General features: G+C 38.0%; 1 protein-coding gene across 5 annotated transcripts in view; it reads left to right on the forward strand.

Annotated features, from left to right (window-relative positions):
- iqsec1b (IQ motif and Sec7 domain ArfGEF 1b) overlaps nucleotides 1–27,063 on the forward strand; it is a 139,976-nt gene that overhangs the window by 54,419 nt on the left and 58,494 nt on the right. The window contains exon 1 of one of the 5 annotated variants that reach the window (XM_077512078.1): nucleotides 13,514–13,969. The exons of the other annotated variants lie outside the window; for them this stretch is intronic. Within the exon in view, the coding sequence (XP_077368204.1) occupies nucleotides 13,860–13,969 (110 nt within the window). The 5' untranslated portion in view covers nucleotides 13,514–13,859. Of the gene's footprint in view, nucleotides 1–13,513; nucleotides 13,970–27,063 lie in introns of those variants that run through there. 5 annotated transcript variants of the gene reach the window in all.

Raw genomic sequence — 27,063 nt, forward strand, 5'->3', positions numbered from 1 at the left:
AATACAGCCTGAACAAACTATATCCCAACATTTACAGTTGCTGGGCATACTGTAGCGTGGTTCAAGTACACTAATTAAATGTTTGAATCCAGCGTTTTCCAAGGCTGCAGGTCTGCTGCTATAAATAGACCTATGGATCTGGCGTTTCGCGCGAGCTGAAGTGTGTGGAAGTTTCACTGTAAATGAGGATGAAATAGTTGGTTGGACCGTTGTTTTCCCACTTCTAGTTGAATTTGATAAATCTAAATCTTTGTGATGCCTGCGTAAATGTCCCGTCATGTTTGTCGTGTTTCCCGTTGTTACGGCTGGCGGCTCGGGCCATTCAGTTTGAATGCGCCAGCGCGACACTCTGATTGGAGGACTGTGCCAGCGCGACACTCCGATTGGACGACTGTGCCAGCGCGACACTCCGATTGGACGACTGTGCCAGCGCGACACTCCGATTGGACGACTGTGCCAGCGCGACGCTATTGTGTATCCGTGTATTATACCCCTATTAGTTATTGTTTCTCCTCCGTTCTGTCAGTTCTGTCAAATGCGGTTATTATTTGCTCACCTTCCACTTTCACTCCCTTGTCAAACCCCTGCCTGAAATTTCAATTAAAACTACTCAGATGTTAAAGTCGACCCGTGTTTATCTACTCTATATTTTCTGTTATTGTGTTACTTCCCTTCCCCTTGACGAGCCGGGCGTAACACCGTGGCCGAGTACAGTACGCGCACATAGCATATCTTGCAACTGTGGTCTTTTTATCGACAACGTGAACATTGTCGACATAACTCACCGGGAACGCAAAATGTTTCCCAACTGGTGACGAGAGAAGCGGGAGCGGCTTGAAGCACCATTGCTGTGTCTGTCCGCGCTTGCCATCATGACTGCAGGAGAAGTCAGCTAACAAGTGCCGTTAGCTAGTAGCTGAATGGCTGCGTCTCATTTGCTTTCCTGGGAGGTGGCGGTGGCGGCGGTGGCGGCGGGCGCGGGGGGGGGGGGGGGCATCGAATCGTGTGTCCTCTCTTCTATTTCGATGCTCGAAATCGTGACGTAATTTCGATCGATTTCGATAAAAAATCGAAATCGTGACACCCTTAATATATATATATATGTATATGTATGTGTGTGTACAAATTCAAAAAAATGAAGTTGGGGTGTGAAAACAGAATACAGTGATTAGAAAACCCTTTTGAGCCTTTACAATGATTAGCAAATCCGTATTATATCCAATTGAATACACTACAAAGACATGCTTACTGTAATAAATAACTGAAATATAATTCAAAAATTCTATCTAAAAATATAAATATAAATGGAAATAAATCACTTTTTATTTTCACTTTTCGTCATTTATTTATTTATTTAGACATTTATTTAATTATTTAGTCATTTATTTATTTAGTCATTTATTTATCTTTATTTAGTCACTATTTATCTATTTATTTAGTCATTCGTGTATTTATTTCGTCATTTATTTATTTATTTTGTCATTTATTTCGCCATTTATTAATTAATTAATTAATAAATTTTTGAACGACACGCTTAGGACCGCCCCCTCATTTGAATAACATTTCCACTTGGCTGTACGGCCCAAAACTGCCAAAATTCTAAATAAATAAATAAATAACGAAATAAATAAATAAATGACTAAATAAATAGATGAATAAATGACTAAATAAATAAATGTCTAAATAAATAAATAAATGACAAAAAGTTAAAATAAAAACGGATTTATTTCCTTTTTTTTTTTTTTTAGATATAATGTTGAAATTAGATTTTTTTATATTTATTTTTACTTTCACTTTTCCTCATTTATTTATTTTTTTAGTAATTTATTTATTTTGAATTTTGGCAGTTTTGGTCCTCCATAAACTGTCGCGTGGACGAGTGAAAAGGGAAATGATAAAAAGCCTTTTCCGCTTTGGTTGAATCCAGTTCTATATTCTTCTTCTTTTTTTCTTTTTTTTTTCTTTTTTTTTATTGACTGCAGTTTGTAATGTTTTGATTCATCCAGATAGGAACGTTTTAAGAGACCAGTAAAAAGAGAGGCTCCGCTGCCATAACGCGTCGTTAAAAGCCCTCAGTTGTCTTTGCAAGCTTCCGTTTTCATCATTCTTTGCGAGTTAATTACAGAGCCTGCTGCCGGAACAGCAGAGTCGAATCGTTGCTGCGGCTCACGAGAAGTTGCTTTTTTTTGGCTCGGTTCAAACAGAAGAATGTGACACACTCTGCCTGCCCTTCCCGAGACCGAGTTGTGCCGCTGAGCCTTTGGCCAAGAGACAACGGCGGGCAGGGACGTGTGCGTTTCCTGTCTGCTCTTCCTGCTGCCTCCATTGTTTTGCATTCAGAATCGGCCGCGGCGCACGTAAAACGCTTGTTGAAGGCTCATGATGTCACAATATAACCATGCTCGGGCAAGCGTTTACGACAATTGCTGGCTTTGTTTGTGTTTTATAGCGCAGTTGAAATAATCCTGCTTGTAAAAGGGCACTTATGTAAATATTGTGGAGCTTCTATGAAATTTTTTTTTAAAAAGAATACAGTATCATCATGTTTGATGCATTTTTTTTTCATGGTTGAGTGCACAAAAGTTGACTAACATAATATTCTCAATGCAAAGATGAGTGACATACATCAAAACAGGAGTTCAGAACATTCAGATTCTTGCACCACATTAGAAATATGAAAAGAAAAATAATATTGTTACAGTAATAAATGATGACAAGTAAATATATCAGGAAATAAAAATATACATCTTAGACATGACGATTATCGTACAATTTTTTTATATTATTGGGTAACCATATTTGGGTTTTGCTTTTTTGGGGGGTTGGACGGTAGTGGCATGTTTGCGAGCATATGGTGACAACTACGACATATTTGATCGACTCCAGTCTGCTTTGTAAGACAAAATGACAAATAGAGACATTAAAGTGTCTTTTTTTTTTTTTTAAACATTTATTAATTTCTGATTTTAAGTGCCCGTTTCCACAAAAACAGCATGTGGGCTACAACTGCCGTTTCCCCTTCCTTTTCATTTCTAATTTAAATAAAATCGATTTTTGGATATTAATATCGATTCGATTAATAAATGAGAATCTCGATTCTTTTATGAATCGATTTTTTGGCACACCCCTAGTAACCACTCTTATTTTGATTCACTTATGATTTCGGAGGGCTCTTTTTCGATTCTTTTACCAAGTTATCGATGCGTCCCGAGTTGATTAGTTTTTGTATAGATTTCCCTCTTGTGTAGATTTCTATGTACTACTTTTTAAACGGTACTGGACATGTTCAGGACCTATATCTGTTACTGAAAGAAAATAAGTAGATAGAAATTTAATGAAAATTAATCTGATGATCAGGCATCAAATGTATTTAAATCGAGACAAAAAAATGGTGGTATCCCTAGAAAAGAGGGACACAGGGACATGTTCAACCAAGGTGTGTCTTCTAATTAACATCAAATGCATCACATTTTTAACTCATTTGCTCCCAATAACGTGTAAATACGTTTTTTTTATGTTGTAAGTGTCCCAAAGACGTATTTATGTTTTTTTGTTTTGTTTTGTTTTGTTTTCTTATGCTAGAGCATACAGAAGGCTTTGATGCAGCCTCTCAACTGCAAAGAACGGTTGCAAAAATGGTAGTTATTACACAAACGGCCAGCAGGTGGCAGCAGAGCAAAGGAGATCAACCAGGGCCATCTAGAAAAAAAGCTCAATTACTTGCAAAATCTAAATTACTTACAAATTTAAATCGATTTGTGAAAACTGATGAAACTTAGCTCTCTTCTAATGCTAATTGCTGCAAAACGGAAACAGATAGAAACACTTTTGTTTTTCCTGATGAAAGAAGAGACTTTCTTTCTTTTGATAGGTTCCATGCTTTTATAGCAATCGAACACAATATTCTGTGGGCCTTGCAAAATCAGTCCAAATCCAGTAAAACAGCCGGGAGCGAACGGGATTGCGAAATGTGAAAATGGCGGCGAGTGAATGAGTTAAAAAGCATTTTCGTTTTCATTTTATTTCGGTCAGGAAATTCTTTTTTTGAATTTTAGTTTTAGTTATTTCGTTAGTTTTTGTTAACTAAAATAACCTTTTAATAGCACTTGTATTAAAATTAAATGGATTCTAAATATTTGAACTGAGTCAAATGTCATTTTTTTTTTTTTTAGCATATGTCGCGGGCCACTGAAAAATGGACGGCGGGCCACAAATGGCCCCCGGGCCGTCCTTTGGACACCCCCTGGTTTACGCCCATAAAAATGTTTTTCCTTACCAATGTTGAAGTTTGTTTCTGTCACAGTTGTACAGGTGCAATATATACCTTTCGTGAATTCCACCCTCCGGCAGTAACGTAAGCCACGTCGATTGTCTGGCAGGTCGGCGCACAGGTGTTACATTTCCACACGAAATCAGGTGTGACATCATCAGCGTGATGATGTTACCATCCTTCGGAAACGCGTCGCCGCTCTCCTTTCCTGCCTCGACCTGCGTTCTTGCTTTCACTCTGTTGACGCTAAATTAGATATCGTGAGAGATTAGCGATAGTCTGCGACTCTCGCATCAGTTTTATCCCTTCATCACTTTCCTGCCCCAGTAATATCAGGCAAACAGGCCCCGGGGCGCTTCAAATCTATCTCCCCGTCTGATAGGATGCATTTGCAATTCCGTAGCTCCGCATCAGGCCTCAGATCAAGCCGGGCGGGAGGATGGAGGTGGAGTGATGATGATTTTGAGCAAGAAGGATTTCGCTACATTTCTCGAGTAAGAAAAAAAGGACGGGAGAGTATGATGGCTTGTTCTCAGCGGCTTTATACCACTCGAGTGGAGGATTTTGGCCGCGTGTGCCGGCGAGATATTAACAAGACTCTGCCGTAGGTCTGATCCACTTGCGGGGGGTGCAAATCTGCAATGATAGTCAGATTATGGCACAACTGGGATTAGATGGCGATAATAGAATGGGACCTAATTTGGGTGACAGAGGCAAGCATTTATTACATCTTTGAAATAGAAATAATGTTCATAATCAAATCACTCTATTATTCACCTTTGACCCAAGAATTACATAAACTATGTAGAGCAGGGGTGTCCAAACTTTTTCATTTGAGGGCCACATCCAGAAAATCGGAAGGACGCAAGGGCCACATCATGTTATGAAGAGAAATTGTGTTTAGTCCGAAAAATTGTCCAAATAATTGATTTTTGCTTTTGCATATTTAGGAAAATGCTACAGTATATAAACCAATTGATTTGTAATATGGCAGTCGGGTTATTATAGTTTTGGAATTTTTCATTTTAGTTTTTATTTTGTTTTGAGTTTAGTTTTTTTAAATTTAGTTAGTTTTAATTTGTTTTCAGGGTGGTTCTGTTGTTTTTTTTTTATTAGTTTTAGTAATAAATGCTTAGTTTTAGTTTAGTTAGTTTCAGTGTTAGTTTTAGTTTTTTTTTTTTTTTTTTTTAATGTGTATTACTTGTTCGCAATATTTGAAATGGGCGGAACGTCATTATTCCGTTTTCAAAATAAATCTACTAAAAATCACATTTTGAGGCAACATTCTTCAGCCTCATGGGTCAGAGTTCGGGGCTCTAGGGAATCTTTGACTGTCTCACGATTCGATTTGATTGCGATTTATGGGTCTACGATTCGATTCGGAATCGATTCTCGATTCAATCGATTTTCGATTCAAAAGATACAGCTATCCAAAAAAGCAAGACATTTTGCAAGACAAAATGACAAATAGACACATTAAAGTGTCTTTTTTTTTTTTTTTTTTTAACATTTATTAATTTTGTATTGTAAGTGCCTTTTTCCACAAAAACAGCATGTGGGCTACAATTGCCTTTTCCCCTTCTTCTTCATTCCTAATTTAAATAAAATAGATTTTTGGATATTAAATATTAATAAATGAGAATCTCGATTCTTTTATGAATCGATTTTTTAGCCGATCGATTTTAGTCAGAGTTTCTCCAAACCCTGCATGGATGTTCCCCAAAAAGCTGTTGAAAATTGCGGGTGTCAGAACTCGTATATGTCTGCAAACGTGTCAGATTTGTATTCTGATGATGATTCCTGGGAGTTTCCAATCCTTTGAAAATTGAAACCAGTGGAAATATGACAGCAATCCTTCATTGGTTGCTACTTGATGGAGATAACACAACAAGTGCATGCTGCGAGTGCATGCGTGAATTGGCTTGTTTTCATGGAGAAGTCTTATCTTCGGCAATCATGTCTCCGCATCGGCCTGAGGGGGACCGAGATGCGGTTTCTTTCTCTACGTGACAGTTGGTAGCGACGAGACGGCGCTTTGTTTGCGTTGCTTTGAATGGCTCGTCTGTGTTTTTTTTTTTTTTTTTTTTTTTTTTTTTTTTTTTTTTTTTCCCCCTCTCATGTTCTCCGGCTCGAGGCCAAAACGACAACAGCGGGAACCTTCGCACTGTGCCCTCTTTGCATCAAGGTTCAGGCTTGCAGCATGACTTTTTTTTTTTTTTTTTTTTTTAACTCTTTGACTGCCAAAAACGTTTAATGACGTATTCTAAAATCCTAACGAATGCCGCCAAACACGTTAATTTACGTTTATATTATGTTTTTTTTTTTCTCTCAATGGGCAGCGCAACGTCTTATGCAGCGCTGCCTTGTCACTAAACAAAAAAATATTTGTGTCAAAGTCACTGTTGTGCAAAAAAATGTATCTTTTCACAAAAAAAAAGCTTGTTTTTCTCTTAATATTTTTGTATTTTCGCTTATGTCACTCCAATGACCTAATTTCAAATGGTGATTACTAAAGAACGGAATAAGGTAGAAACATACTTTTTTTTTTTCTCATGAAAGAATGGAATCCAATCTTTCATATGGTATCCACCATATTTATGTCGTCATACTGCACAATATTCTGTTTGCTTTGAAATATTAATGAAAATGCTCCAAATCGGCTGGCACCGTTGGGTTTTTTTTTTTGGATAACGTTTGACAGTCAGAGTTAAAAAAGGAATGTATGTACAAAGACAACAAAACCTCACATTTATTCTCCATACGGGTTTACTAGCTGGTTTGTTACAAACACATATTAATTCACTGTTGTTGCACAAGAACATTATGGCCATGTATCAGATGTCTATATTTACTGGATGTGACTATAATAATAATAATAATAATAATAATAATGAAATCATTCTTTCTTTTACATCTTATAGAATTAAATAATGAATTCTCTGTTGTAGTTAATCCAAATGGTGTTTGATGGGTATTAAACTTGGTCAGAGTTTGTTGTTGTTGTTGTTGTTGTTACATATGAACCTCATCCAAGCATGCTTTGAGTGGCCTGCCATTGAGCAGAGGGGCATAGTCATTGTTTATTTACTGTCTTAAAAAAACAAAAAAAAACAGTCACTGATGAACATGATCTCCCAAACAATGACACGGAGTTTTATCAGCTGTTGCTGCTTACTCTGCAGAGGTGATGCACTGCCACCTTGTGGAATCTCACAGCACACCAACTAAACACAAATGGCCCAAAATGTATGAATACTGAATAACGATGAACTCGTCTCAATTTAGTCCCAAATTGACTCACTCAGTGTGAAATGTGGGCCCCGTTTAATTGAACACAAAGCTGATGAACCTGCTGCAAAGCCGCGACTTGCTCTGTGTTCTGAATAGCACAGGTGGATACGCAGGTTTACTGTACCATCTGCCATTTTATAGAGCATTTAATTGTTCTTCCTGTCCCTTTCATAGCTGAAAGAGAAACTTGTAATTAACTCATTCACTCGCCGCCATTTTCACATTTCGCAATCCCGTTCGCTCCCGGCTGTTTTACTGAATTTTGACTGATTTTGCAAGGTCCACAGAATATTGTACTCTATTGCTATAAAAACATGGAACCTATCAAAAGAAAGATTAAAGTCTCTTCTTTCAGCAGGAAAAAAAAAGTATGTTTCTATCTGTTTCCGTTTTGCAGCAATTAAAATTGTAAGTAATTGAGCTTTTTTTCTAGATGGCCCTGGTTGATCTCCTTTGCTCTGCTGCCACCTGCTGGCCGTTTGTGTAATAACTACCATTTCTGCAACCGTTCTTTGCAATTGAGAGGCTGCATCAAAGCCTTCTGTATGCTCTAGCATAAAAAAAAAACCCCAAAAAACGTATAAATACGTCTTTGGGACACTTAAAACATAAAAAAACGTATTTACACGTCATTGGGAGCAAATGAGTTAAGAACTAATTTTGGGGAAACAAAGTGAATCCTGATCTCTCAAATCTTTTGAGCGTGAGGCAGACACCGGGAGAAGACAAAGCGTATAAGGCAGACTATTCCAGCAGGACTCTTGTTCACTGATTGTCAACACTGCAGCGTGTCTTATCTCAGCCAGACCCCAAACCAGAACAAACACTGTTATTCTGTTTCGAGGTGTCAGATTGTACGGATCTTGTTTTTTTTTTTGGGTGGCCAGTCAGATGTGTCAAAGTAATCCAAAAAGAGTCTGGCAGCCATTTTAGTTACACACATCCTGTTCATGGTTGCTGTCTATTTGGTTGGCGACTTGGGACAAACTACATCATGCACTGGTCGGCAGTCAATCACTTGGCGATGAACTGTAAACGATGCACTGAACACCAGCTGCACCAAAATAATGTATCTGCTAAGATCTATATATATATATATATATATATATTATATATATATATTAGGGGTGTTAAAAAAAATCGATTCGGCGATATATCGTGATACTACATCGCGCGATTCTCGAATCGATTCAATAATAGGCAAAATCGAGTTGTTGTTTTTTATTTTTATTTTTATTTATTTTTTTTTTAAATTTTTTAGGATTCACACCTTAAGCATGGAAGAATGTTATATGAACGGAACATTAAGCCTTAATATTTTATTTCAATGCTGTTCAAACATGAAACAAATTACAACCTCTATAAGACTGAAATTTCAGATAAATAAATAATACATTTTCATATAAATCTTACACTCTACAAGCTTACTGATTAGTATTTTCTAAATTTGAATGAAAAAAAATCGCAACAATCGACTTATAAATTCGTATCGGGATTAATCGGTATCGAATCGAATCGTGACCTGTGAATCGTGATACGAATCGAATCGTCAGGTACTAGGCAATTCACACCCCTTATATATATATATATATATATATATATATATATATATATATATATATATATATTTATATAGGCATTTATCAATATGTTCTTGATATTTAACCCATCACTGTCGTGAAGTCAATCTCAAAATTTGTTATCTTGTTGATTGATGGACTGAAGAATGACGCATCATTTAAAAAAGGTGGGATGGATTATTCATGATTTTATAAATCATGATTGTCAAATACCTTCTCTAGAAGTCACAGAACAGTTTTATGTAAATTAAAACATACATTTTTTTTAACAAATATAAATGACTGTTCCATACTTGACCTACTGCATAGAAATCTGGGGATAAACATGCAAAATGCACCGGATACATGCAACCTATATTTCATAAGTGTTTAACAATTAACTCATTTGCTCCCAAAGACGTATTTATACGTGTCTTTATTTTTTTTTTTTTTTTTTTTTTTTTTTTTTTTTTTTTTGCTAGAGCATACAAAAAGCTCTTTTCCCTACTCTTTTTCATCAGGAATGTGAATAATGATGAAACTTAGATTTTAATGCTAATTGCTGCAAAACAGAAACAGATATATACTTTCTTTTTTTTTTTTTCCTGACTCTAATCTTTCTTTTGGTCGTGTCCATGTTTTTTTGTTTTTTTTTTGTTTTTTTTTATAGCAATAGAACACAATAGTCCGTGGGCCTTGCGAAATCTGTCAAAATTTAGTAAAACAGCCGGGAGGGGGTTGAAGGGGGTTGGGAGTGAATGAGTTAATAACAGTTACTGTATTTGCACTAGAGAGCCCTCGAGACCATTATTTATAAAATATAAGGTCCTGAAATTCCATAATGTAGATGTCAAAATATTACAGTGTATATACTGTATTAATGCTAAGAAAAATACCTAAAAATATTCAAATCATTTGAAAATGAATAAGCAATTACAATCTGAAAGGCATTGAGTATTTAAAAGGTTAAGATTTAGTACCAAAATGATGGAAAGTAGTAATGAAAGTTGTGAAGTCAATTGAATAACGTAAACATTGAAACAAAAGAGTCAAGCGTAACTAATATATTTAAAGATGCTTATTGAATCAGGGATATTAAATCCTTATGAAATGTTTCATTAAGGCAATAATCTACATAATAGGTTAATAATTTAGATGACTTGATTTATTTAAATAGCAAATCAAAGGGCATTTGATTGTGAAATGAATGTTTTATTTTTGTAAAAAGTGTCAGAAAAATGTCTTCATCTATCCGCTCCTTTTCATTTGAATATTGTTTTATGGCAACATTTTTATTTTATTGTATTTTTTTAATATGTAATGAAATAAACAATTTCAAAAATCAGTAAGAACACACATGTGCAGACTTTTTTTTTTTTTTTTTTTTTTTTGCATCTTGCAGGTGTGGTTTACTTGCATTTACTGCTCGTTATTTTCAAATCTCATCTCTGTTCCTCCGAAAACGCATTCAGCGTTTCTCTCGATTACAAACATCACTGAACCAGGAAACAATGTGTAAATAATACATTAACCGCTATTACATTAAAGCATGCATGCCTCTTAACCTTCAAGGGATGCAAAGTGCATTAACTGTACAGTGTTCTCATTCGCAACGAGCAAACCTCAAATTGGACACGTTTTGACTAGGGATGGAACGATAAGGGCGCAATATCGTGATATCGCGATATTAAAACTGCCACAATATCGTCATCGTCATGTTCACAATATTTAAAAGGAACACATCTGTTAAAAAAAAAAAAAAGTCAGGTTGATTTCTGTTTATGCAGTTCTAGCACCCTCTCGTGGCTATTTTATTAGTGCAATTTAATTTTCATGAGGGATGTTTTGGCCTTCTATGTCTAAAATCGATGCTAATTGTCAGATGAAGGGGAACCTAATTTGCTTGTGAAGCAATAAATGTGTGCTTGCATTAGCCAGTAAGTGCCTCAATATTGTTATTAGAGATTGTAAGATGGTTTATATGCATTGCTGTGATGTACAAAAGTACTTTTTTTTTCTTTTCTTTTTTTGTACGAGCTCTTTTTTTTTTTTTACAATATTGTGATTTTTTTTTTTTTTAAATATCGCCAACACCCTCACAATATCGTGATAATCATCGTATCGTGACATTCATATCGTGATGATATCGTATCGTGATGTTTGGATATCGTTACATCCCTAATCAAAATGTCTAATTTAGTACTATGTGGGTCCGTTACTGACTCGAACTAGACTGACTGGGGGCCAGTCATATCAATGTAAAAATGAGCTCAGAGATGAACATTTTTTTTTTCTTTCATAGTGTTAGCCAAGTGCAGACGACACACGCGTGCAGACGTGTTCGGATGCGCACGCGCGGCTCATCAGAGCGTGTCAGAGCTGAAGTGGATCGACGCCCTCCCTCGATAATTAGAAGGAACACAAGCAGCGTAATTGCGCCGCCATGACGTACGTGTACAATTAGCCACGACACGGGTTCGTTAAGAAAACGGCAAAGGTCTGACAGCACGCGTCGTCGTCTCGGTGAGCGCGCCCCCCCGGTGAGATGCATCCTTTTGAGACTGTACTGCAGGGGTGTCCAAACTACGGCCCGGGGGCCATTTGCGGCCCGCCGTACATTTTTTAGTGGCCCGCGACATATGCTAAAAATGGCATTTGACTCAGTCCAAATCAAATAAAAACAAAAATGTTTGGAGATGGTCAAAGTAAGAAGGGAGGGTGTCGAAAAACACGGGTGCGATTAAAGGTTATTTTAGTTCACTAAAACTAGCGAAGAAATTAAAATTCCAAAAACAATTTTGTTAACGAAATAAACTAAAAACGAAGATGCTTTTTTTTTATAAAAATAAATAAATAAATAACAAACTACATTTTATGTTTACAAAACTAACTAAAAATAAAACTAACTATAATTATATCAAAAATGTCCTTCGTTTTAGTCTTTGGTAATTTAAGGCATGAGCCTTTGGTGATGATTTTAAATGTGATTTTTTTTTAGTAGATTTATTTTGGTATAAACCGGAATAATGATGTTGCTCCCATGGTATTTTAAAAAAAATATTGTGCATAAGTAATACACATTTTTTTTTAAATTAAAAAACTAATACTGAAACTAACTGAACTAAAACTAACCATTTATTAAAGAACTAAAACTAACAAAAAACTAACAGAACCACCCTGAAAACTAATTAAAACTACCTAAATTAAATAAAAAACTATAAAAACTAAAATGAAAAAATCAAAAAATATAATAACTCTATTGCCATATAACAAATAAATTGGTTTATATACTGCAGCATTTTTCTAAATATGCAAAAGCACAAATAAATGATTTGTCCAATTTTTCGGACTAAACACGATTTCTCTTCATAACATGATGTGGCCCTTGCGTCCTTCTGATTTTCTGTATGTGGCCCTCAAATGAAAAAGTTTGGACACTCCTGCTGTACTTTGTGTGGATGTGTAATTGCCCCATACAAGGTTTTCTCCATAGAGATGTTTGTCTGCCTGCCAGGCTGCATCGGATGCTGATGTCATCACTCGTGTTGTCACGAGCGAATATTTGAATTGGATTCATTTCATTTTGCATTCGAGTGAATTACAAAAGCATTTTCCCCCTGACTGCTGTTTATTAACCAGTTATTTTTTTTTTTCTTTTCTGACTTCGTATCCATATAATAGGTCAAAATTAAAGGAAATATATTTGTTTAAAAATATCTTTTAGTGATTTTTTTATTTTTTTTATTTAGCAAAATGTACTACTGGTATCGGCAGTTGGTATCGGTGAGTACTGAGTGTCTGAGTATCGGTATCGGTCTGAAAAAAAGGGGTATCGAACATCCCTATTTTTTTTGTCAAAATTAAAGGAAAAATATTTGTTTAAAAATATCTTTTAGTGATTTAAAAAAAATTTTTTTTTATTATTTGTCAAAATGTACTACTGGTATTGGCAGTTGGTATCAGTATCGGTGAGTACTGAGGGCCTGAGTATCGGTATCGGTCTGAAAAAAAATGTTTCCAAATGATTACTTTGCCGATTAAATTGATAATCGATTACTTGTCGATTAACTTTGAACGAGCATCTTTACATCTGCCCTGACCTGTTTGGACATCCTTGTCAGTTTTGAATGACGCTACAGAGAAACACATTGAGTTTTGATAGCCGACATGGAGGGTGGGAAAGGGGGGGGGGGGGGGGGTCGTCTGAGGAGACGAGAAATGGGAAACGCGAAAGGAGAACAGAAAAGAGGAGTGAAAACGAGGAGAGAGAGAAGGCACGATAATGAGCCCTACCTCTGACACATCCTCCTGTTTCTATGGCGACCGAGGAACCAATCCGGTGGCCTTGAAAAGGACCGTACCACTGAGAGGATAGAAGAGGGCGGAGCGGGGGGGCGAACGGCGATATGTGCCGAGGCAACACATCTTCCGCCTTGTCTGGAAGAAGAAGGAGCCGCCTCCCGAGCTACTGTCGCGCATCATCCGACATGATTTAAGCCGCACTCTGCGGCGCGCCCCTCCAACGCCAGCATCACTAGATTTCCCCCCCGTCACGCCTCTTGGATGCTCCTCGTTACATCACACATACTGCTCCCTGGCAGCCTGCGTTTGCGAGCGCACGAGCGAGAGCGAGCGAACGTGAGCGAGCAACCGACCGCCCCCCCGCCCCGCCACCCTCCCGCCATTGCGCGCACGCCGTCCGACCGTCGTGTCCTGTTGACCGGCAGCATCCAGGCAGGATGGACAAACCGAGCGTGTGGCGCGCCGTGGTGAGCAGCACGGATCCCCGGCGGATGAGAGAGCACCCCAGCAGACCCGGCTCGGCCATCGGATACCGGCTGTACGACATGTGAGTTAGCGCATCCGCATGGTCCGGATGGTCCGGACGCTTGCCGCCCGACCGCCGCCCGACGGCGAGTTGAGGCGGAAGACGCTCACGTCGCGTGTTGTAGTCGGTGCTGAGTCACGTATGGCATGCAGACCTTGTTGTGTCCTCTCGTGCTCGGTAAACAAGGTTTGCTTTTCCTTTGGGAGGGGCAGCGAGGTAGAACGTAATCTTGCGTAAGTGGAAAAAAAACAAAGATTGAAGAAGAAATGAGAGCGCACATGCGGATTCCGTGTCGGCATGACTGCTGATGTGAGAGTCATGGAAGGCGATTGCTGTTTTGAGTTTCGGGTTGCTGCGCAAAAATTAGTCATTTGGGGGACGGATGCTGTTTCTGGGCACTCGGGCTGCATGATCGAGCTGGTGATAGTGCCAACCGCACGATACGATATGATACGTATCATGATACAGGGGGCACGATACAATACGTATCGCGGTACAGGGGTAACGATACGTATCACAATACAAGGGTAATGACACGATACGTATCACGATACATATGTATCCCAATACTTGATAATCAATGCGATACGTATTCCGATATATTACATTAATTTTCTTGCATTTTATAATTACAGTCATATGTGCACCTAAAGGATCTGTTTGTTAAGCTGAGTGACAAAAATATTTTTGTTAAGCAGCTCTTCTGGTTTGCCACCTAGTGGCATGCCTGGTCTAAAATGTGTGCAGAGCAAGGAGCAGCTTTCACAGGGGTGTGAATTGCCTAGTACCTGACGATTCGATCCGTATCGCGATTCATAGGTCACAATTCGATACCAATTAATCCCGATACGAAGTTATAAGTCGATTGTTGCGATTTTAAAAATGCACTGAGCTGTCACCATCTTACAGATGCAATTATGCCATCTCGTGGCAGAAAAATGACCTCAACACAAATCAATATCACACTGAAATGTGCTATACAAATAAACTTGCCTTGCCTTGTTTTTTTTACAGTACAGTCCAGTTTTTTAAATATTACCTCAATTGTATGAATTATTATTACATTACTGTATCAATGAGTAAAAAATGAAGCCAATTTCAATTAGATGAATATTTTCCCCTTTTGTTAAAAAGACTATGAAAACTTAGGAAAAAAAATTATTATACATTTTGTTTCACATTTAGAACAGATATAAAATGTGATTAATCGTGAGTTAACTATTGAAGTTATGCGATTAATCACGATTAAAAATTTTAATCGCCTGACACCCCTAATTTTATATAAGTATTTTTTTTTTTTAAGAATTGCGCTGATGCAGCATTCTTTCCTGCACAATGAAGTGAAGAGAGTTGCCCTGGTTGTGCTCATGTCAGCACACTTCAAAATATCGATGAAACATCGGAACTCTCTTTTTTTTTTTTTTTTTTTTTTTTAATTTATTTATTTATTTATGTATTTATTTATTTATTTTTGTGTGTGAATGTGGTTGAAAAAGTGATTTGATGTGACTGACATTTTTCTCCACATCCAAAAATGTTGTGTTCACAATTGTGCGATTTCAGAGGTCGGGTGAGGTGTGACGGCCATATTAGCCAGACGAAAACATATTGCGACGTCATTTACCTTCTTAGAACATTCTTCACATGCAGTGCGCCACTCATGTCTTGATTTCTCAACAACCAGGTAGCATGTATGTAACTATTTGCAAATACTTACCAGCTTGTGCAGAATGTGGAGTTCGATTACCCTTTCATGTCACAATCTACAAGTGATAGCATATACAGTGGATGGGAATCGGTCATCGAAATGAAAATGAGACCTTCACGGGTGTCCACTGAGTCCGTCACAGTTAATGCCGTTTGCTGGTTTAAACCTCCCGTCACGCGGACCATCAGGTTCTCTCAAGTGATGTTAGACTTCAATTGCATGCTTGTGATTAGAAATAATTTTTTATATTTCCACAAAGTGTGACAGAACAAGTTTTGTTTCCTTCTGCAGCTGGATCCACGTTTATTATTAGCATAACTTGTAAACGCCGATTTGCCACTGAAACTTTGCGGCGGGACGTGGCACGGGCCAAAGAAGGCCGGGATATTTTTGTGCAACTAAATTTGTTTTGAACTTCCTCCAAGCATGAAAAGCATGAGGAAAGAACCATAAAGCGTTTCCCACTTGATTTCAAAAGGATGGAAAGAAAAAAACAAAACTTTAATTAAATTTATTTGTAGGGGTGTGCCAAAAAATCGATTCATAAAAGAATCGAGATTCTCATTTATTAATCGAATCGATATTAACTCATTCACTCGCACCCCTTCACACGCGTCTGTTTGACTGATTTTGCAAGGTCCACAGAATATTCTGTTCTATTGCAATAAAAACATGGAACCGATCAAAAGAAAAATTAGAGTCTCTTCTTTCAACAGGATTAAAACGTGTATTTGCATATGTTTCTGTTTTGCAGCAATTAGCATTAGAATTTGCTAAGCTAAGTTTTATCATTATTCACAAACCTGTTGTGGCACTGGCTGGTCTCTTATACTCTGCTGCCACCTGCTAGCCGTTTTTTTGTAATAACTACCATTGCTTCAAGCGACCTCTTCATGTCAGAAGCTGTAACAAAGCCCAAAAAAAATGTATAAAAACATTTTGGGGAGTGCAGGACAAAGTATTAAAACAAAAAAAACATATTTATACGTTTTGGGGTTTGAATGAGTTAATATCCAAAAATTGATTGTATTTAAATTAGTAATGAAGAAAAAGGGGAAGAGGCAGTTGTAGCCCACATGCTGTTTTTGTGGAAAAAGGCACAATACAAAATTAATAAATGTTTAAAAAAAAAAAAAAAAAAAAAAGAGACACTTTAATGTCGCTATTTGTCATTTTGTCTTGCAAAGCAGACTGGAGTCAATCATGAAAATTTTTTGGATATCTGTAAATTGAAGCAGAAATCATTTGTCAATCAAATAGTTTTGAATCTGAAATCGTTTGAATGGAGAATCGAAAATCAATTCTGAATCGAAATCGTAGACCCAAAAATCGTAATTGAATCGAATCGTGAGACAGTCAAACATTCCCAGATCTATTTATTTCCACCCCGAGACAAAAACAGGAAATAACGTTTTTGTTTGTTTGAAATGTTTATTTCGAATATCAACATTGTCTTAATACATAAATAAAATGACAATAATCACGAAAAATAGAAAGTCAAAGAAACAATGACATACAATAGAAAAGAAACAATCGTATATTCTTATTTCACTTGTGAAACGTTTTTGTGTTCATTCAAGCAGAAACTAGCTTGAGAAACAAAAAGCTAATCTTGGTCGACGTCATCTCTGTTTGTGTAACATTTTAGTAAACTGAGCCAAACGCAACAAACTTTTTCGACCACGCCTACAGGACTATAATGGCAGCCATCTTGAATGGATTCATGACTTGCAACCAGTTGACCCTGGCAGAGGTCTCAGTTCTCTTGTGAGTTGTTTTTGGTTGGAGCAGGCGGAGTTCAGACATGTGCAAATTGATGACTTTGTGTTCGTAACTCTAAGAACAAGGGACATATACTTGCTAACTTGCTAACCGACTGTGGCTTTTCTGTGTCTGGCCAGTATTCCTTTAATGAGGAACAAGTAGCAAGAGGAGCCCGTTCTGTTCAAAATGTCGTTTCATGTTCACTGGTCAGCTGCTGCGGAATTCTGATGGGCAGCCTCCAAGGCGAGGATGCTAACTAAGCGCTTGGGCCGAAGGCCGTCTCTGCCTTTAAACATGCTTCACTCGTCCACCCCGAAGGGAGGCAGACATTTCCTTGGGCTTGAATACTCTGAAAATATGATGATGTCCTGCGAGTGACTATATTTAGCAAACGTCGTGGTTGCAACCTGCAAATGGACACGAGGTATGCGACTGATTCAGTCAGATCAGATATTAGAATATTTTTTAAAATAGGATGGATGGGGTCGGACTTGATAGGGCCACATACAGAAAATCCGAAGGACGCAAGGGCCACATAATGTTATGAATCGGAATTGTGCTTAGTCCTAAAAATTGCACAAAGAATTTATTTGTGCTTTTGCATATTTAGAAAAATGCTACAGTATATGAACGGATTTATTTGTAATATGGCAGGAGGGTTATTATAGTTTTGGAATTTTTCATTTTAGTTTTTATTTTGTTTTGAGTTTTGTTTTTTTAAATTTAGTTAGTTTTAATTAGTTTTCAGGGTGGTTCTGTTAGTTTTTTAGTTTTTTTATTAGTTTTAGTTCTTTCACTCATTCACTCGCCGCCATTTTCACATTTCGCAATCCCGTTCACTCCCATCTGTTTTACTGGAATTTGACTGATTCTGCAAGGCCCACAGAATATTGTGTTCTATTGCTATAAAAACACGGAACCTACCAAAAGAAAGATTAAAGTCTCTTCTTTCATCAGGAAAAAAAAGTATGTTTCTATCTATTTCAGTTTTGCAGCATTTAGCATTAGAAGAGAGCTAAGTTTCATCAGTTTTCACAAATCGATTTAAAATTCAAAGTAATTTAGCTTTTTTTCTCGATGGCCCTGGTTGATTTCCTTTGCTCTGCTGCCACCTGCGGGCCGTTTGTGTAATAACTACCATTTCTGCAACCGTTCTTTGCAGTTGAGAGGCTGCATCAAAGCCTTCTGTATGCTCTAGCAAAAAAACAAAAAAACAACTTATAAATACGTCTTTGGGACACTGAAAACATAAAAAACCGTATTTACACGTTATTGGGAGCAAAAGAAGGCTTTGATGCAGCCTCTGAACTGAAGAAAACGCTTGAAGCGATGGTAGTTATTTCAAAAATAGCCAGCAGGTGGCAGCAGAGCTTAAGAGATCAAACAGCCATGTTGCAAAAAACTTCCCCCACTGTTTTAAAAAGATTTGTGATGAAACTTAGCTATATTCTAATGCTAATTGCTCCAAAACGGAAACAGATAGAAATATACTTTTATTTTTTCCTGATGAAAGAAGAGATGCTAATTTTTCTTTTGTTAGATGTCATGTTTTATAGCAATAGAACACAAAATCCAGTAAAGGGGTTGCTTCAGTGAAAATGGGCGGGAGTGAATGAGTTAATGATGAACACACGCAACAGCATTCTTTGACTGTCGTTGTGACATTGCCGTCAAGGTGCAGCGATTACTCGCCTCAAATGAACATCATTTGCGTACTCGGTGTGCCAATCGAACACTCGTGAGCTTCATTGATATTCGAAGAGGGTGCTCGTGTCTTGAAGCTGCTCCAACAGGAATGCCCATTTGCCGTGATTGGCTGAGAGCGTCTTCATGCGGCGCTCCTGCTTCAAATGACGCCAGCGCCGATGACGCGGCGAGTGCGTCACCGCAGCTGACAGAACGTTGTCCTCTTCCATCCCTGAGCCTTGACAAAGGCACAATCGCGTAAAAAAAACCTCCACGACGCCTGCATCAGGCGTCTGCGCGGCGTCGCGTTGCCGGCACATGCGCTGGCGCGAAGCCTCCTGTGTTCATCATTAACTCATTCACTCGCAGCCATTTTCACTGAAGCAACCCCTTTACTGGATTTTGACTGCTTTTGCAAGACCCACAGAATATTGTGTTCTATTGCTGTAAAACATGAAATCTACCAAAAGAAAAATTAGCATCTTTTCTTTCATCAGGAAAAAAAAAAAAAAAGTATATTTCTATCTGTTTCCGTTTTGGAGCAATTAGCATTAGAATATAGCTAATATTTAAAAAAGATCACAATATTGGGAAAAAAAAGAGCTCAAACTTAAAAAAAAACAAAAAAAAACCACAATGTGCTTTTGTACATAACAGCAATGCATATAAACCACCTACAATATGTAATAACAATATTGACGCACTTATTTGCTAATGCAAGCACATATTGATCACTTCACAAGCAATTTCGGTTCCCCTTTATCTGACAATTAGCATCGATTTTAAACAGAAGGCCAAAACATCCCTAATGAAAATTAAATTGCACTAATAAACTAGCCACTAGAGGATGCTAGAACTCCACAAATGGAAATCAACCTTTTTGGTTTTTTTAACAGATGTGTTCCTTTTTAAATATTGTGAACATGACGACGATATTTTCTTAATATCACAATATCACAATATTTCCCTTATCGTTACATCCCTACCGCCTACTGCCCAAAACCAGCTGGGATAGGCTGCAGCACCCCCCGCAAACTTTGTGAGGAATAAGCAGTCAAGAAAATGGATGGATGGATGGACCGATAAACCAATAATTTAGAAGTGCTGATGTCAATAACCGAAGCACCATGAAGCTGAATTTTATTGATATGAGCAACCGCAACAGATGGACCAATGTGGCATGAAATAAAATTACTGATAATCATTGGCAGATTTCGCTATTATCTGGTTTATCGGTTTGATGTGAAATTGGTCGATAATTGCCGATAATTATTATTATTATTATTAAGTAGGGCTGTCCACAAACAAATCGTTTTAGAAGTGATTATCCTGTCGATTATTCCATCGATTACTCATGTCTGTTTGAGTCGACCTTTGACTTCTAGGAAATAGTGCAACAGTGGATGGAAGTTTGCAGGGTGATTTACGTCGATGTTTTCACATCTGCATTAGTGGCCATCATTTTCCAGCCGACATTGGATTAATTAATCCCAATCGCGAGAATTTAACACCCCTTTTTACTATTATTACTCAGAGCTAATTTGTTTTTATTGACTTTGCGAAAATAGCTGTCATTAACCGGCCAATATTTAACCTGGAAAGCGCAAACGGAACAAAGTAGGTGGGGAAAAAAACAAACCCAGTGGACTTGTTTTTTATTTTTATTTTTCATTTTTTTTAAATGAATAAATAAATAAATAAATGTGGAACATTTTCTGAACTGCTCGTGTTCCCACGAAGGAGTCTTTCCCAGTTAGGGCTGAACTGGCCGTTGGGCATAGATGCCCGGTGGGCCCGCGTCTTCTGGGGCTGACAACGTGCAGTTTTTTTTGTTTTGGTTTTTTTAAATAATATTTTAAAACGATGTTTTCACTCTGTTTTTTCCCCCAAGATCCAAGTCCACAAATCAGAGACAGCAGCCTATTAAATTATTTACAAAATAGTACATTGGCAAAGATACACAATAGCCAAGAGTGGCACTGGCCAGGGGTCACACCGAAATGCCATCTCTGACTTAGACTTAGACTTTAAGTCTTTAAGACTTGACTTTATTGATCCCTTTGGGATGGCTCCCTCTGGGAAATTTACATGTCCGGCAGCAATAACAACAGATAATAAAATAAAAAAAATAAAAAAAAATCCAATCAATCAATAAATAAGGGTATTACACCAGAGACTAAATTAATAATAATAATAATAATAATAATAATAATAATAATAAAAATTCAATCAATAAGGTTATTACTAGGGATGTCACGATAAGGGCAATATCATGATATTGTGATATTAAAACTGCCACAATATCGTCGTCATCATGTTCACAATATTTAAAAGGAACACATCTGTAAAAAAAAAAAAAAAAAAAAAGTCAGGTTGATTTCCATTTGTGCAGTTTGAGTACCCTCTAGTGGCTAGTTTATTCGTGCAATTTCATTTTCATGAGGGATGTTTTGGCCTTCTATGTTTAAAATCTATGCTAATTGTCAGATGAAGGGGAACCGAATTTGCTTGTGAAGCAATAAATGTGTGCTTGCATTAGCAAGTAAGTGCCTCAATATTGTTATTAGAGATTGTAGGTGGTTTATATGCATTGCTGTTATGTACAAAAGCACAATATTGTGCTTTTTTTAGTGTAAGCTCTTTTTCATTCTTTCATTGAGTAGCCGCATTGTATATGTAGTAAAGGCAAACAATATTCTTTTTGCCTTGAAAGATGAGTTAAAATGCTCAAAAGCGGCTGGCACTGTGGATTTTTTTGTTTTGTTTTTATAACGCCTGGCAGTCAAAGAGTTAAACATCACCAACCCCCCCACAATATTGTGATAATTATCGTATCGCGACCTTAATATCGTGATAATATCGTATTGTGATGTTTGAATATCGTTACAGCCCGAGTTATTACACCAGTGATTGAAATAATGATAATAATAATAAAATACAAAAAATAAAAATTCAATCAATAAATAAGGATAAGATTAGATATTGTAGACAAATTACATGATACTTAGAAACAATATTAATCCAATTCATTGGTTGCACACCATAACAAGCAAGCAACATGACTGGGAGGCCATTGTTTGTTGTTTGTTGTGAGCTCCACAATGATGCTCCATAATTAGCAAAACCTCGCTTATTACTTGAACTTGGTCCTGCTTTTGTTGTGGGTGTGCCATATGTTGGCTCTGCATATGTGTGAATTTTGTTTGATGAAATCATGACTGTGCATTGAGTGGGAAGAATGACTTCCCAGTTCCAGAGGATGTCATGAACATGCGTTTGTTAGGGCTGGTCAAAATGCTGGGACCCATTTTTTTTTTTTTTTTTTTTTTTTTGGGTGCCAGTCCAGCCCTTTCTGCAGCTGATTTAGGCAGATTACATGTCCATTTTTCTGTCATGTTGGAGAACATGCAAAGTGAAGACTAGCTACCCACCGGGCCAAATTGTGTAGTAATTAGGGATGTTACGATAAGGGCAATATCGTGATATCGTGATATTAAAACTGCCACAATATCATCGTCGTCATGTTCACGATATTTAAAAGAAACACATCTGTTAAAAATGTCAGTTTGATTCCCATTTGTGCAGTTCGAGCACCCTCTAGTGGCTAGTTTATTAGTGCAATTTAATTTTCATTAGGAATGTTTTGGCCTTCTATGTTTATTAAAATCTATGCTAATTGTCAGATGAAGCGGAACGTAATTTGCTTGTGAAGCGATCAATGTGTGCTTGCATTAGCAAGGAAGTGCCTCAATATTGTTATTAGAGATTGTAGGTGGTTTATATGCGTTGCTGTTATGTACAAAAGCACAATATTGTCCTTTTTTTTTATAAGTATGAGCTCTCTTTTTTTGCAATATTGTGATCTTTTTTAAATATCGCCCCCCACAATATCGTGATAATTATCGTATGGTGACCCTCATATCGTGACAATATCGTATCATGATATTTGGATATCATTACATCCCGAGTAGTAATCAGGTTCGAGAGGATCACAGAAGGTTCAAGAGGTTTTCTGTTGAGATGTCAAGCTAGCGTCACTCAATCGAGCGACCGTACTAACGTGACAGTGGCTTTTTTTTTTTTTTTGCCATTTGCAAAAATAGCTCAGGCTTTGGCAGAGGCTTTTTTTTTACTCAGCCTGTCGCTGACACATCAAACAGCTGGACATTTTTGCAGCTCTACCCTGAGTTTTTCGGTCCCGTTCAAAGATGATCAAGCCGGCTGGATGTGCCGCGCTCTCGGCCGCACGTCTCGGTGAGTTCAAGTTTCCTCGCGGGGGACCTTGCTAGTGCCGATGCTGCATCAGAGGCTTGAAACAGACCGTAATAAGGCGGCGCTGCCTTCGCCAACAGCAGATGCGCAGAGGAGAGCGTCACAAACAGATGCACCTCCAGAACACTCTTGTTCCTCTGGCAGAAGAAGGAAATGATGTTGATCAGGACGGATGCTGCGTCACATCACTGAATTGTCTTTTTGAATTGTCTGAATCACATTTTTTTTGCTGGCTGTTGTGTCTGCACGTGCTGGATTTGCTGACGCTAGACGCGTTGGTTCCTTCCGCAGATTTGAATCTGTTGAAGCCACACTGCGATGTGAAGACAAAAGGTAGTGATGTGTTGATAAGGCTCCGTGTTGGTGGCGATTCCTGACAGGGATCGCCACGTCACTCTCCCTCACTTGTATTTCTCAGCCTCAGGCTGTGAAAGGCCTTCAAATATGAAATAGTTTGCTGAGAGTCCACCTCAACCCTCTCTGTACTTGGAACTCTGCTTGCATGTGTTTTTTTGTTTTTTGTTTTTTTTCATACAAAGCCTCAACCTGGAGTTTATTTTCCGCAGAATTCACCCCTGCATCCCTTTTCCACCCTCCTCCTTTGCTTATTCCGCCTTTTCTTCCCCTTCACCGACCTTCTGCGTGGCTGCTGCTCTCAGGCCGGCGGCTAAGCAGCTGTAACGTTGCCATGTGGGCGATGTGTCGGCACGTCAAATGGAGCACTACGTTCCGTGCAGGATTATCTCCTCACTGCCCCTCTCTGGAAAGGAGACATGAAATTGTGACGATCTGTCTTCTCGTATGTACTGGCATAACTACAACGAGGGATGTAACGATATCCGAACATCATGATACGATATTATCACGATATGAAGGTCACGATACCATAAGACATTAAACGTCTTCAAGACACAAAAAATCTATTTGGGGGGGGGGGGGGGGGGGGCATCCCATTTGCTGTTCTGTCAAGAAATGGTGTCTTCAAATGTTTGTCTTAAGACGTCTTGATTAGGGCTGCACGATATTGGAAAAACATGCGATATGCGATATACTTGCTGAACATAGTGATATCGATATTATTGCGATATTTAACATGTACCAAAAGAAATTACAATTTTATTACCTAATGAAAGAAAAACATTTTTCATGTGGCAAAATAAGCAACATTAATTTAATCTTAATTCATTAATTGTAATTATGTCTTGATAATTTTCAACTATTGAATGGTGATGCACATTTTGGTTAGCATCTGACTGGTCAAATTCATATAAAAAGCATAAAATTCCATATTAAACTTTTTGCATGCCTTTGCGATATGCATATTGCAAGGACCAATATCGCGATATCGATATTTTTCGATATATTGTGCAGCCCTAGTCTTGATGTACCAAAATGTCTTTAAGATGTCTTTATTTTGCCGATTAAGACATCTTAAGACGTCCTGAGGCACGTTTGATGGCTGAGTATGAAGTTTGGCTTGAGTCACAGGAGGTTCTACTTGACCGATTGCTAAGTAACTTGTTTACCTGCTGGTTGATTAGATGCACCTGTGGGTAAAGCCAAACTGTGACCTGGACTACAACACACATTATCTGACAGTTAGCATGCGGTGCTTTTCTTACGTGATAGAGGGAAACACACACAGATGATATTTGATTGAACCATCAAACTATACTCAAGTCTACCTTTGCTTTTTGGGACACTATGAATGATTTTGAGCAACAGCGGTACCCCAATTTGCCACCAGGGGGAGCACTTTCCCAAGGCATCATTTCAGTTGCGGTAGAAGGAATCGTCACCTCCCTTGAAAGTCACTTGAAAGTGCTCCGATCACACAAGGACTTGATTAACAGCATCTATAGCAGGGGTGGCAAACTGCGGTCCTCGAGGGGCGGAGTCCTGCAGGCTTGATAGATTTCCCTACTCGCAGTGCAGCTGATTCCAATTAACAGGCTCGTTATCAGGCTTCTGCAGAGCTTGCTGATGAGCTGATCATGAATCAGCTGTGTTGAAGAAGGGAAATATCCAAAACAGGCAGGACTGCGGCCCTCGAGGACCGGATCTCGACACCCCTGATCTATAGGAAAAGGCTTGTCCCGAGAGCCACGCTGTCCTGCCCCGTTTTCCACGTCTCCCTCCAGCAGCACACCTGTTTTAAATTCTACACAATCTGTGCCATGATGCCATCCACACACACTTTGACATGTCTTGTTTTTGTTTTTAAAATGCACTCATACTGTATTTAGAGCCCAACGTTCTCATAAGTAGGAACAAGTCTAAGTAAAAAAACAACGCTAAGCTTAATTAGGGGGGTGGCGGAAGAGTTCTTTTAGGTGAACTGAATCATTAGAATCAGTTCATTTAAAAGGACAGTTGAAAAGATTTGTTCACCGAATCATCATCATCATCATACTCCGTTTATCGTCCGCTTTCTCGGCGTTAGCCTTGCTAGCTGCCTGCTACAACATGCTAGCTAGTAAGGGTGTGAATAATGCCTAGTACCTGACGATTCGCTTCGTGTCACGATTCACAGGTCACGATTCGATTCGATACCGATGAATCCCGATACGAATTTATAAGTCCATTGTTGCGATTTTTTTTAAAAATTTTTTTTATTTAGAAAATCCTAATCAGTACATTTTTACAGTGTAAGATTTGTATGAAAATGTATTATTTATTTATCTGAAACTTCAGTCTTATAAAGGTTGTAATCTGTTTCATGTTTGAACAGCATTAAAATAAAAATATTAAGGCTTGATGTTCCATGAATAGAACATTCTTCCATGCTTAAGGTGTGTGAACCCTAAGACGTTTTGGTGAAATTACTTTAATGAGTAGTTTAGTTACGTTAAATTAAGGACCCATTATAATCTCCTTGCTTGTGCCGACCCTTGTTGTCTTATAACTCAGCAGTGCGCGACCTGCGTAGTATTCTTTGAGGTCTGGCAATGGCAAGATGAGTCTGTGCAGCTGACCGTTTTCTACCCAAGTGTTTATGGACTGCACATCGCTCGGGGAAGGTCATGGCAAGATCCTTTCGGGGCAGTTTATCAGTGATTGACTGGGTCAGTCCCGGGGAGGAGTGGGGTCGCTGCCCTGCAATGCTCAATATCTGCCCATGTCACAGTGTTGCAGTTTAAAGCTGCAGTGGTAGCGTTGCGTCAAAATAGGTTTTTTTTTTATTATTATTATTATTTATTTATTTTTTTTACACAAGGTCATTTATTAGGGTTGACTGCAGGGTTGAAGCCTTTTTAATTACGGTAGGCTTTACACGATCAGGATGTTTGGGGCCGATCACCGATCAGGGAGTTTAAAAACCCACATAATCCATCATCCATCTGATCATAAGCTACTTGTTTATGTACTGTATATTTTATTTATTTTACTTAAATTGTGCAAATAACAAGCAGAACTTGAATTACAATAACAGCTGTTTTCAAAACATGCCATAGAACCTTTTCAATTTGGAACCTTCGGTACCTTTTCATTTTTTTAAATGAAGCACTTGTGGATTTATGAATCACAACTCCTGCATGGCGACATTGTACAGCAGTCTTTTATAGACTTGCTTTGACATGGGACTTTAGTATAAAGGCAGTGAGAAGCAAGGATGTTAGATTCAAGAACAGTTGCATATATATTAGAGCTGTCAATGATTAATTTTTTTTAATCAGATTAATCA

Source organism: Festucalex cinctus, chromosome 2, assembly GCF_051991245.1.
Source record: "Festucalex cinctus isolate MCC-2025b chromosome 2, RoL_Fcin_1.0, whole genome shotgun sequence".
Taxonomy (NCBI): domain Eukaryota; kingdom Metazoa; phylum Chordata; class Actinopteri; order Syngnathiformes; family Syngnathidae; genus Festucalex; species Festucalex cinctus.